At 42.4% G+C, this 13,863-nt stretch overlaps 1 protein-coding gene across 2 annotated transcripts in view; it reads right to left on the reverse strand.

The window, feature by feature from the left end:
* The window catches only part of Chrna7 (cholinergic receptor nicotinic alpha 7 subunit), a 125,757-nt gene that overhangs the window by 70,165 nt on the left and 41,729 nt on the right, over positions 1 to 13,863 (reverse strand). For both annotated transcript variants that reach the window (XM_063281670.1, NM_012832.4), the window contains exon 3: positions 775 to 819. In XM_063281670.1, the coding sequence (XP_063137740.1) occupies positions 775 to 819 (45 nt within the window). The remainder of the gene's footprint in view (positions 1 to 774; positions 820 to 13,863) is intronic.

Raw genomic sequence — 13,863 nt, forward strand, 5'->3', positions numbered from 1 at the left:
AACTGATTTATTTTGCAATTAAATAATTTAGATTAGAAATCTGCGTGTGAAATTAAAAATTCAAGGATAAAATACAAGATGAATATCTCGTGTGTGTGTGTGTGTGTGTGTGTGTGTGTGTGTGTGTGTGTGTGTGTGTGTGTTGCTAGCAGCCAAAGTGTTTTTGTGTTTGGGGGACTGGGGATTTTGGAGTAGTTTGCATAGATTTTTTTCCCTAATCTGAAATTTCCAAATCCTAAAGCCCTCAGAATATGAAACATTTTTGAATGTCACTCTGACAATCAAAATGTGTGTGCTTCAGAGCGTTTTCTGATTGTGGACTTTCAAAACATGGATGCTTAACCCCGTATGCTTTCAAGACTCTTGAAGAGTCTTAGTCCACAGCATGGAGTGTGAGCATCCTGGCTAAGGGTGACTTGGTTCCCTTCAAGCATGCAGCTCTGGAGCACACGGTATTTATGAGCTAGGGGGCAGCTATCATACAGGCCATTGACCTCTAGATGTGACCCTGCATCTGATTATTTCTCTGGCATGCAATGTTTTAAAATATCCTGAGATCATCCCGCAGCAAAATACAAGCAAGTATAGTGTCAGGCTCTCCGCCTTGGTTCCATCCTGTCAAACACGACAGTCTGCACGTGGTCCTCCAGCACTCTCGCTTGGCCAGCGCTGGTCAGAGCATCAGTCTTGGCTCTCCTAGGAATTTCTTTCAATGTAGTTTGGGCACATGCACAGAGGGCAAGAACAGGAAAGGTAAGTATTATCTGAACTTACCATTTGTAGCCAAATGTTGGTGGTTAAAACTTGGTTCTTCTCATCCTTAAAAAAAACAAAAAGAAACGGATGACACAAATATGACTTAGGTGTTTCACAAAAGGAGCCACGATACAATTATTCATGTACAAACCTGGCTTTGGGGACTGACGCTGTGCGTGGAAATTAGAATGCACCAGGCACTTCCAAATCTATGCCAGTTGCATTTCCCCAGAGTCAAGTTTTTCTATTTGTTCTGAAGTAATACACATTTATTACAGAGCACTTACAAAGGACAGCAAAATATAAAGAAGAAGATTAAAATCAGGCCAGCCTACCATCAGAAATGATGCCAGCTAAGGCCTTGGTAATTTATCTTTTTATACCACACCTCCCACCCCAGAAAGAAGCATGTCATATGGAGTTCCTGACCCAAATTAAAGGTTTGAATGGGACACTGGATTTGCTCTATCCCTACATGGGTCTTGGCTCCTTCCTCTTTTCTATCCAGCTGGCAACATGACAGACCCTTGACACCTCTAATGTAAACACAAACAAGAGGAGTAAACAAAGGACTGGGAAGATAATACAACCTTATGAATGGGCTCAACATACTTCTATCTTTCTGCTTTCAAAGTCCAGTTCTTCATTTCCAAAATAGGATCCAGCCAGGAGTGGTGTCTACACACCACCCAGGAGTTTGGGACAGTACAATTACCATGGCTTGAGTCAGGCACTGGGTATCTCCTACATTTGGGTCTTGGGTCCTAAGTCTCCCCTAGAGACCCACATGCCAAAGACACCAGTACCACCTTGGCATTACTGGGAGATGGTAGCACAAGTTGGGTCAATGGGGGTGTTTCTCGGGTAAAATGGAACACGCACTTTCCAGAGCCATTAAAATGCCAGCTCCTTCTTCCTCTTCCCTTTCCACCATGATGCGCTGTCTCACTACAAGCCAAAAGCAATGGAAACAACTCATAGACTGGGGCCTCAAAAACTGTGAGCCAACCTTTTTATCTTTGTAAGTGAATTATTTCAGGTGTTTAATCCAGTGCCAGAAACCTGACTAGGACATAATCTAAAGGAGCCTCATTAAATAAATTATTTCCAGCAGCCCTTTATTCATAGCTGGCCACATGCAGCAGTGTCAGCAAAATACTAGTAGAGCAGGACTAGAATGATCACTCAGTGCTTAAGGGTACTGGCTGCTCTTCTGAAAGACTCTGGTTCCATTCCGGCACCACACAGCAGCTTACAAATATCTGTAAGTCCACTTCCATGGGATCCTATGCCCTCTTCTGCCCTCTCTGGCACAGAAGTGGTGTGCATATACACATGCATACAAAACAAGACACCCTTAATGCATAAGAAAAAATTTCAACTAAAACGTCTAAGGTGACAAGTTATATTGAGAATAATGTCAGTCAGTTTGGAATCCTTAATTCCAACCTAAAGGACTCTGAAAACTAGCAAGCAATACTCTCCAGGAAAAGTATTTATGAAAACTGCCCAGAAGTGGACACCTTTAATTTTTGTATCAGGAATTGCCCTGGCTAGGCTCACTGACAAACACACACTCCAAACTGATCCCCCGCATGAAAGCTCAGGGTGTAGTCAGTGGCTCAGATTGCACACGAGCACTGAACATTGCCTTGAGGAAGATAAAATGTAGCCCATACATAAGGAATTAGCAAGAGTTTGATACCCAGATGTCCATGTGTTCAGATGCTCATCTACTGGGTACCACTGAAGGTGTGATGGGCAAGTCTGGGCAACTATGAAAGAGAAGATTGGGCTGTGTGTGGAGGGACATAGGACAAAGCACCAGGGTGTCCTCAAGTCGAGACTGGAGTCCAAAAGAAACTGCAGTTTGATCAAGGCAAGAAATGCATCTACTTTCCTAAACTAAAATGTGCCACAATGTTTAGTGGTAAATCACTGACACAGGCTAACGTGTCCCATGCTCTAAGCAAATGTTCCCTGATACTAGAGCTATATAAATTTTAAGCACAGCAATGTTCCCATTTCTGATCAATTACCAACATTATTGGGAAGCACTAAGTTCTTCAGCATGTGTATCTCTAAGTTCTTCAGGATGTGTATCTGTTGCCTCAAGTTATTAGGCAGACGTTGTTACTAATAGACTAAGAGTTAGCAAGAGTTCCATTCAGGTGCCTTTTCCTTCTTTTAATTGCGTTTGTGCCTGCCTCTCCCAAGAGAGGCTTCTGTGGTTTGGGAGCTCAATTACTACTGATCTAATTAAAAGTCTTTCTTCTTTCCAGAGTCTGGACAGAAACCTCATTAGAGTGACACTGGATTTCCTTACTGTGTAGCAGCATGGGACCGACGCACAGCACTTCAAACTGTAATCAACAAGCAGCAGCCAGTCACCAGCTGGCAGCACGGTGATGCCAGACAGAGCAATCCACATCAGGCTGCAAAGGAAGCCCAGGACCAAGCAGGATGCTACCACTCTCCATTTGGATGGCCTCATCTTCTGTCATTGTTCAGGTGGCGAGGTCTCCCTTACCTTCCTATCACAGTATGCAGCCTCCTGCCCATACAGGCGTGTGTGTGCACATCCAAACATGTACCCATGACAGTTTGGTTCCACGGAGGCTCTCTGCTTACAAAGATATTCAGTGCACCACACAGAGGGTCAACCCACAAGTCCATAGTGTATTACTCAAGGCTTTTCTATAAGTTATAGTCCAGTCAGGTTTGCATTCTTTCAGGAAATAACTGGTGGAATATTCCCACTACAGACATCACACTGAGGTGCATAGTGGTCACTTAGCATTGCTCCTGAGCTCCTGGAATATAAGATGAAGTGGGATTCAGGTAATAACGATGTGCCTGAGCAAAAGATAAGACTCACTGAGAGAAAAAACAGGGCCCTTTAGAGACATTAGTGAAGATGGATTATATCGAGTGTAATATTCTCTTTAACATACTATGAACCTTTGCTTCTATAAGCTAGGATCTCTCGACAATATAGTGTGCAGGTCCTCATGTCTACCATGTGTACCCCAGCCATGACCCCTGCCAAGGCACCAAACAAGTAACCCTGTGTCCAAGCTTTCCTCCCCTGACCATACATGATGTACAATATCAGCAGACCTCAGCCTCTTTGAAAGTGGGTTCTGAGCTAACCTCAATCCCAACCTCAAAGGAGTCTTGGAGAAATATCTCTTTTGCAAGACCATGAGTTGCTTAGAGGTAAATCTGTCTCCTCTGCCTGAAAAGTTGCTCAAAAAGCAGTCCCAAAGTCATGTTTCTGCCCCTCTGCCAAGGCTACGGTTCCCCAGCCCCATGCAAGCCTAGCCCACCTACCCTGCTTCCTGACACAGACATGAGCACAGCAGGCCCTAGATATGCTACTGGTCCTGAATTCTCGTCCTTGCCTCGAGCCTGCACATTTCCTTGTTTGCCAGAGGGAAGAAGAGGAGACTAGGCTTCTGTGCTCCGAGACTCTGCAGATGGTACTCCACAACCCTCTAGCCTCTGGCACGAGGATGTCCAGTCAGTCCAATGCCTTACATAGATGCCACTCACCAGTTCCTCAAGCCTTTTCTTCCCCATAAGCATCCTCCAGAGACGCCAATCCACCAGTCTCCCATGCATCAGTGAATGCAGCAGCCAATTCACTTCCATTACAGCCTAGACACCACCCTAGCCACACACTGGGAGAGAGAAGGATGACAATTCCAACACGTTCAAGGATGAGAGTGTACTCTAACAACAGCACCCCACAGGTACCCCACAAGCAACACAGGCCCTGGGTCTAGGTCTGCTATAACAAGCTGTAAGCCAGCTGACTGCGAGGACATACAATTGTAATCCTCGAACTTGGGAGGTGGAGACAGGAGATTCAGGAGTTCAAGCTGATACTCAGCTACATAGTAAGTTTGAGGCCGGCCTGATCTATGCAAGACCCTGTCTCAAAAATGAATGAAACAAAACATGGTGAGACAAAGTTGGTTAAAGCTAAGAGGCAGTGACATTGCTAAAACCTGAAATATGGGCTTTAAAAACGTCATAAGCCCCACAGCCAACAAATAGCAAGTATTTGTTTCTCAGTTGGGAGGTGGCTTTCTGAAGTCAATATATTGGAGTGGTGGATCTGGTAGCTGGAGAGAGCTTCAGACTCATGGGTGGATTTCTTCGCGCTATCACCGGGCTCATACTGTCACGAGAAGCTAGGCAGCACATAAGGAGCAGAGACCGTCTGTTTCCCACCAGTGCACACTGCTCAGGGTCTCTGTGCTCTTATCTCCTGGGAAATAAGTCACAGCTGCCACAAAGGCCTCCTTAAGCTAGTGAGGAACAGTGCCACCGAGTCTGTGAGATGTCACTCAGTGTTATTAGCTGTCACAACACAGCTGTCACCTGATCAAGCCCTCCTGCAAGGCACTGGAGGCAGGATCACAGACCAACATGAGCTGCCCAAAGTAGGCTAACCTGCCCCCGACGCTCTACTTTACACAGAGCGCATCACCGAAGAGCAGCCTTTGATTTGTGGGACGTGTTTTGAAAAATCAATCTTTCTAAATCACGGTGCATCTAATGTTCAGTGTAACTGTTCTGATCGTACTTTCTGTGCAGCCTCGGATTTCTACAGCCATCATTCTTCCCGGAAGTTATGGGGAGATGTGATTCAATGGTCTTTTATAAAACTCTGAGAAGAGCCATATATCAACCCTGTCCAAATCCTCATTTGCAGAAATGATAAAAATTCACATTTGGTGAGCATTCATAGGTTATAACAAACATGACTTATTTTATCTATTTTCAAACACGTTTTACCCGTGACGATCCAACAAAGCTAGTTATTTATTTTTTAGTAATTCATGATATGTAGGTGGGCTCCCAAATTTCATTTTCTACGTCTGTTTGGTTTGAATTGTTTTTAAATGAGCACATACTAACCTAGGATCAAGAGAAGGGAGTGCACACATGTGTAAACTGTGAAACAAAGTAAGCAAACCTCTGTCCTTAGATCACACAAGACAAAAGATGAGCTGCACACACTGATAATCCCATCACCCTGCAGGCTGGCACAAAAGGATCAAGGGTTTGAGAGAGCTTTGACCTACAGATTTAAGCCCCTGTTTAAAGAAACATACAAGCTGAGATCTAACTCTTCTATCTCTTTGACTAGATATGTGTGTTCTGAACTAAACTGTCTTTACCCCATGCTGTTACAGTGAACAATGATTATGATAACAAAAAAAGAAAAAGAAAAAAAAACGCTTTCATTCGACACTTGATAACTGAGACAGAGAACCTCAGAAAGCAATCTGGGACATCTTTAGAGCAATGATTCTCAACCTTCCTAGTGCTGCGGCCCTTTAATACAATTCCTCAGGTTGCGGTGACCTCAATCATAACATTCCGTTGCTACTTCATAACTGCAACTTTGCTACTGGTATGATATGCAGGATATCTGAAATGTAACCGCTAAGGAGGTCGTGGCTAACAAGTTGAAAACCACTGCTTTAGAGGCTCAATGAAGTTAAAACTCCATAATCATGACAAGTAATGAACTAAATGAATGGTTGGGGCAAGATTTGCAAAACTATAAAACAATAACCCTTCTCACTCAAAGTGCTATATTTTGTAAAAGTATGGTAGTTTTCCAGGAAATAATATTTAATCCAATAGGCTTATCATTATAAATGAATAGATTTTTGCATCACTTTTTGCATATATTTTCAACCTGGAAATACTGAAAGCTATAACATATACACATAAAACCTGGAGATCCTCAAAGTCTTTAAGAGAAGTTAAAGGAGCCCTTAGCTATCAAAGACTCAAGTCCATTGCAACAGGCCTGGTATCCTCAAAACCCCCTGATTCTCACCCCAGGGGCTAGGCCCTGCTCAGTAAGTAGAGAAGCTGTTCCTTCCTCACTTTCAGTTTTGATACTGTACAAGATCCATGTCTGGGAATAATGTGAAAAGTCTGGACATCACAGACAGACAGGCTCTTCTACACACTGCCCGTCAGGACTCAGTGGCTGCTGAACATCCCCATAACTGTTTCCTGACTTGCAAACCTAGCAATGACAATGGCAAGAAATTCAGTAAGTCATCCAAACTATCTAAACACAAAATGGCCCTGCATTGTTTAGTGACAAGAGCAGTGACTGTTAACATAATCGATCAAAGGTTTAGAGGAGTGGCCAAATAGGTAGTATCTCTTGTACATGCAGCTGCCTGTGTTTGGGGTAGTTTTACTCTGGCTGGAAACAAGGCTTAGAAACTAATGGTCACAATTTTATCATCAGAACTCAGATACTCTGCAACAGTTGAATCCACAGATGTTAGAGTTTGAAGCAACATGTCTAAGCCTTGGTTACTGGCTCTTTATACCCAAGTATCCACAACAGTGGGGAGTTTCACCAAGGATATTCTCCAGAGGAAATACTACACATGCTTACAAATTTCTGACTGTATGGTTGCATCCTGAGAAGTAAAAGAAGGTCATCTTTAACCTGGAATGGGAAGACACAGAAGTCGAGAAGCCAACACAGCCCCCACTGAGGCAGACTGCAGCCCTTGAGAGGCTACTTCGACAACAGCTTCTCAAGCAACTCTGAATTCTTTGATTCTATTTTTAACTACCAGAGCCAATCACATGTTGCTTGAGAGTACTGTTTCCAGGAGTGATTCAGAAGAAAAGGCTTAAGGGATTTTTAAAAATCAAAGCAGAGTATAACAGAGATTTTTTTTTGCCTTTCCCTACTGATCAGTGTTCAATCCCTTGCTGACATCATCCCCCCCAGAGAAAGCACAGGAAAGCAAACTGGAAACCTGGCCAATCAGGGCTGATTCCTTCAGGTTGGATAATTATAAATACACAAAAGCAGGCATCTCCTGGGCTTATGTCCTTGAGCCAGGCACTGATGACCATGGTCTTCACTCCCCACCGTGAATCTCACTCACTATCCTGAAAGGGAACATAACATATAGCCAAGAAACTGCTCCCACCTTATTGCCCACACCCCCAAAGATGCCCTTCTCAGGAGTCAGCTGAGTCCAAAGGTACACTTTTCCAACTGCGTGCACAGGCTCCTTTCATTAGGAGAAGCCATTCCCTTTCTCCTAAAAGGAATGAAGCCTGTCAAGTAGACTGTGGGAGCAACACCTCACAGAAAGAAGGACAGCCTCTGGAGACAATGGGGATAGAAGACTAGAGAAGAAGAATTCTGCTCAGACAGCCAGAAGAGGGAACAAAGATTTATATGCCTCTATGCTTAAACCGTCACCCTTCCTCAATTAGCACGGGGCATTTCTGCCCTGTTCACAATGAAGACAGACAGGTAACGAGTGGAGAGCAAAGATCTGCAAGTGAGTCAGACAGTCCTTGCACCAGTACCGGAGGCCTTAGATACAGAGTTGGACAGCATTGGTATAAGGCAAGCTTTTCCACAAAGCTTATTATCATGTGATCCATCAAATATCTGGCATCTCAGTAGAAGGAATCCTAACAGACAAAAAAATAAATGGGAGAAGAATGAAGTGTGTTCGTGAGTTTGGAACAGAATTTATCCATTCATCCAGTATCTTTCAGACTTTATGTCTATTGACTGAGCAGACTGAGGTTGAACCCAGGGATGCCCTCATATTAACAGATGCTCTAACACTGAGTTCTATCATCAGCCCTCACGTTTAAATTGTATGTTGAGACCAAGTCTCACTAAGGGGCTGGTTGGACCCTCACTCCCTAGCCTAGGCAACTCTTAAGCTTATGATCCTGCTAACTCTGTTTCCTGAGCAGCTGGGATCATAGGGGACACATTGACACTAGGATTAAATTTATTTTTAAATGATATATAAAAATCACACATACTTATGGGGTGCTCATGATGTTTTAAGCTAAGGCTAGAAACCCCAGTGACCCTTAAGGGACAGTAGATGTTTTGCCTCACTCCTGGGGGAAACCAAGCCCCCCATTACTAGCCTCATCCCTCTATAGATTTGTGGCCATCAGTCACATAAGGGCAATGCCCCAAACCCCTCCACAGGTCGAGGACATGTCACGAAGGCTCAAGACAGATCTTCATTATAATAAGGTACCTAAAGGCCTGGAGACTTAGTCAATGATCTTTCCTTCCCAGACACTCTTCTCTACAAAAGCTACCCTGAGAAGTGGGATACAGTTTTACTCATCCACTTTCTGCCATGCCAATAAATGTCTTAAAACCATGGACTGCCTCTTTTCATCAGGATACACCATGGGGATCCATAGACAAGCCCTTAGATTAGATTAGATGCCCTCTAATCTCCAGTAGAAAGCCTCTCTATGCTCCCAGCCTCTGCTGCCACCAAGCCTGCAGCCTGCCACTGTCAAGCCAAAGACTCCTCCCCAAATACCCCAACCCCCGTGGGACCAGCCGGAGCTCCCCCCTTTTCCCCTTTGGCCTGGGTTAGATTGAGCCCATGGGCCCCCCACTCTATTCTCAGCTCTTTTGCAGTATCCAGGGGCGCCTAGATGTCCAAGAGCCTGAGAACCAGAAAGTCATGGACTCCTTGCAGGCCCTAGGACCCCCAAGACAGCTCAGGCTGTGTCCCGTACCTCAAACTGTGCTTCCCCACCTCATGCAATCCCCTAAGCGGTGTACAGCCCAACACCTGCCCAGCAACGGTGTGGGGTAAGCACAGTCATCCTACCTGCATCCTGCCTCCCTGTGGCAGAGCGGACAAGGGGCCCGTAACCCAATAATGTTTCATTATATTATGTATGTATATATCATATAATATTTAAGTCATATTAAACATACCCATCGTTTCAAACTTTTGTGATTTTTTTCTCAGTGAAAACATGCAAATGCTTTACTTGTAGCTTTCTGCAATGCACAGTGGTCGAAAGCCACCCCAAAGCCACATCAGAGCTTCTTATTCCACCTCACTCCACCTCAGTCAGGGTCCACAGCCCAGCATCTTCCCATGCCCCTTTCCCTAAAAGCAAGATTTAGAAGCAGCAACTTCTGGTTTTTTTATTACTTGATGTTTAATAGTTCTACAAATAATATATATACATATATATTCATTTAATAAACCAAGTAAACATGAATGAAAGCAAAAATTAAAAGAATGACAAGAAAAATTATATGGTTATTATAACATTAAAAATAAAATTATGAATAGGCATAAGGCACAAAAAAATGAGAACTAAAACAAATGATGCTTTCATGAACATAGTATGATTATGATTGAAGAAGTGAAGAAATAATAAATGACCCTTGGAAATTAAGTCATCATATGTTATATGCTAATATTATACATTTAATATTATAGCTATATTTTATATACTTAGTATGATATATTTATATATTTATATATTACTATATATTATTCATATATCTTATATATAATTATTCAACTATATTTTATATATAATTAATCAACTACATTTTATATATAATTAATATACTATACTTATATATTAATTATATATTACTATATATTATTCATATAACTGCGGTATGATAAGGGAAGCAAACAGCTATAAGTCTGGAAAATAAGGAGACTAGAGAAGGCCCAAAAGCATGCTTCTTAGTTCTTATTATAAAACTCAATAATGTCTTGGATTAAATTAAACATGATTTAAAAGTCGAGGTAACAAGATAATGGAAAGAAATGAGAGGCAAATCTGCAGACCTAAATAAATACTCTGTGAGTCCAAATAACACCATTACATAGTTAATAAGTTAGAAACAGAAAGGAACAAGACAGCTAAAAATTGAGTTACTGGCATGAGGTAATCACAGTTTGTGTAGATGGAAATGGAGATTAAGTCAATTAGGCAAGGAGCCTGAGACAGAAGTGAAACCAAGACGACACTCAGGGTTGGCTCCGACAGCACAGCACCTGGAGGGGAGTGGACTGTTCCAAGATGCTAAATAGAGCATCTGCTCAGAGTTCAGCAAAACAGCATGCACCATAAGCTAAATACCAACAGCCCTGATACACAGTATCTACAAAGGAGGTAAAAATCAAATGATTGCTGGAAAGTAAATCTCAGCTCACCATGAAGAAAAATAGAAATGTCAATAACAACCTTAAAGAGAATAGTAAAAGTTTCCCAAGTGTGTGGACTAATACAACCTACGGTGGACTCTAGACACAAAAGAGCCCTGTAAAGTCAGGGTGAACTTGGAGGTGCCTATGTGAAAGAAAAGAACAAGACTCTTCTACCAAACCTCAGGCAACATGCTTCCTCATGGCACCATGATGTAGAAGCACCCACTGGGAAAGCAAAAACAGTTCATCATTTTCAACCTGGGCACAAAGCAAGAACCAGGATGGTCTATCATCCTCCTAACAGAGCAGTCGCCCATCTGTTGGAGAGTACAAACTTAAATAGTCCTTAGTGCCTAAGAACTCTGGAAGCCACGGAGGAAGCTAGCAAGTACGAGATTACTGAAGCCATACAGAATCAACAAAACCAACGAATTACCAGACAGAAAAATAATCATAAATTAACTATACCTAGAAACAAAAATATAATATCTTTAAAGTCTAAATAAAAAATATATTAAGTGAAAAATTCTTTTTTGGCCAAGGGACTAAAACAAAGGTCAAAGAAAGAATTCCAAAAAATTCAGAAGAGCATATCAGGGTGATAGGAAATGTTCATCACAAGTATGGGAAGAAATGCCAAGACAGTGGAACACATCTCCAGAAACTCAGACTAGAGAAGCAGGAAAGGGTACCACCGAATAAGCACAATCAATACAATTAAATGCTTTAAGATATAAAAATGTATAAAAGAATAAGATATATTTTAAAAAAAGGGCATACTTGAAAAAAATGTTTTCCAACATGAGAAACTCAGTAGCTGTAACAAAAGCCCAGTGGATGTGCTGGTCAGTTTATGGCAACTTGAAACAAGCTTGGATAGAGGGAAAGTAAACTGAGAAAATGCCTCCATAGAGCTTGCCTGTAGGCAAGTTTGTAGTATGGATCCTTGTGCTGCCACCAGGCAGGCTGTCCTGGCTGCTAAAAGAAAGGAGCGCTAAGCAAGGCAGTAAGCAGCATTCGTCCATGGCTTCTGCTGCGGTTCGTGCCTGGCTTCTGCTGCGGTTCGTGCCTGGCTTCTGTTAGTGAGGGAGTCTGACCTGAGAACTATAATCAAACCCTTACCTCGCCATTTTGCTTTTGGTAGTGGTGTTTTATCCACTAATAGAAACCCTAATTCATACATTTGACAGCAGATTAGAAAAAACAGAAATGATAATCAGTAAGTGGAAAACAAGGTGATATAATGACTTGCTAAGAATAAAGGGACGGAAAACATGGTTAACAGACAGACTGCAAAGATTGAATACGCGTCTACACAAAAGCAGAAAGACCCTCAAAGAAGTACTAACCGAGAGATTTCCAAAACTGCACAACTAATCCTCAGATTAAAGAAGTACAATGTCCTCAAAAGGAAATGAATAAATTAAAACCTAGCAAAGTGCACTTTTTCCTGTCCCAGCATATGCGTCTAACATCAGTCACTCCTAAACTAAAAAAAAAAAATCACCAAACAGACTGGAAATCGATAGCTTTTCTCAAGACACAGGAGGTATTAAGGTTGTAGGGTAAAGTGCGACACAGAATTCTGCATCATCAAATACAAAAGCATAGCCTAGACTCCCGAACTTGCAGCGATGCTTACGTGGCAATTTGATAATTACTGTAAACTTGGACAACAGCAAGGATTCTGTTGACCACAGGCACTAGGTGACCTACACATTCACTGCTTTTATCTCTAAGAACTGCACTGTGCTCTATTTGATTCCCTACGTTGGGTAAAAGCAAATTTAAAGTAAATTTGAGAAGAGATGCCTGAGCTTTCCCATAAGAAAGCCTGTATTCCTGACAAAACCTTGTCTGTCACTTCTCTTCACCACACTGCAGCAGTGGAGTCTCCTAATGAAGGAGGAAGGCTACAGACCAAGAGAGACACCTGTGAAGGTCACAACTCAGAGAGGGGAGCCCAGGAAAAGACTGACATTTAACCTAGGACGCTTGCCTCAGCACCTACAATATCACCACACCCTAGCGCCAACATAAAAACTAACAGGGTAGGTTACGGCAAGGAGAAGTTTCAGGTTCTCTGAGGAAGGGCTTAAGCTGTGTGTGTGCTGGGAGTGTAGGGTGTGGGGGTAACTAGGTTGGTAGAGAGCCTGCCTGGCATATACCAGTTCAGAGCTGGAGCTCCAGCATGATATAATCTGGGTGTAGCAGCACGTGCTTGCAGTCCTGGAGCAGTTGGGAAGTAGAGACAAGAAAATCAGATATGAATGGTCATCTACTACATAGTAGAGTTTGAGATCAAGGTCACCAGTGACTGCCAAAGCAGGGTCAGGGGGGACAGTGATAAGAGAGAGGGAAGATTGAAAGGATGCATAGCAACATGAACCCTCATATATTTCATGAAAAACTTAGGAAGAGGAAGTGACTAGAGTCACTTGGAAAGGCAGTTGGACACTTTATTAAGAATCTATCCTAGTATCCCACTGCTTGAATTCTTAGGCATTTACTCAAAAACATTGAATAAAGAACAAACCTACACAAAACTTACATATGAATGTCTATGGAAGTTTTATGATTTCAGAAATTGGCATGTAACCAAAGAGAGCTATAACAGATGAATAGATATAAGCAAACTGTGATATACAATGGCTTACTTAGGGTTAAAATGATCGAGCCATCTAGCAGTGAAAGATAGAGAAGAAATGTAACTCCATCTCGCTAAGGGAAGGAAGTCAGCTGAGCAAACTACAGTGCATGGTTCCAATTACAAGACAGTCTGAAAAACGCAGAAGCTGTAGGTTGCAAACAATAGATGGGTATCAGATGTAGGGGTAGGGATCAACAGATAGGGCATGGAGAATTCCATATGAGATGGTAATCATGGACTAGAGAGATAGCTTAGGCCAGGCTCACAACCAGAGACTAATGATGAATACAAGACATGAAGCATTTGTCAAAACTCACAGACCTTTGTAGCATAAAATAACCCCACATGTATCTAGTATACGTAGAAATCACTGAGAAGTGAGAGTTCTAGTACGGAGTGCAAAATATGACCAAAGGGTCCACATGATAG

This window comes from Rattus norvegicus, chromosome 1 (assembly GCF_036323735.1).
Source record: "Rattus norvegicus strain BN/NHsdMcwi chromosome 1, GRCr8, whole genome shotgun sequence".
Lineage (NCBI taxonomy): Eukaryota > Metazoa > Chordata > Mammalia > Rodentia > Muridae > Rattus > Rattus norvegicus.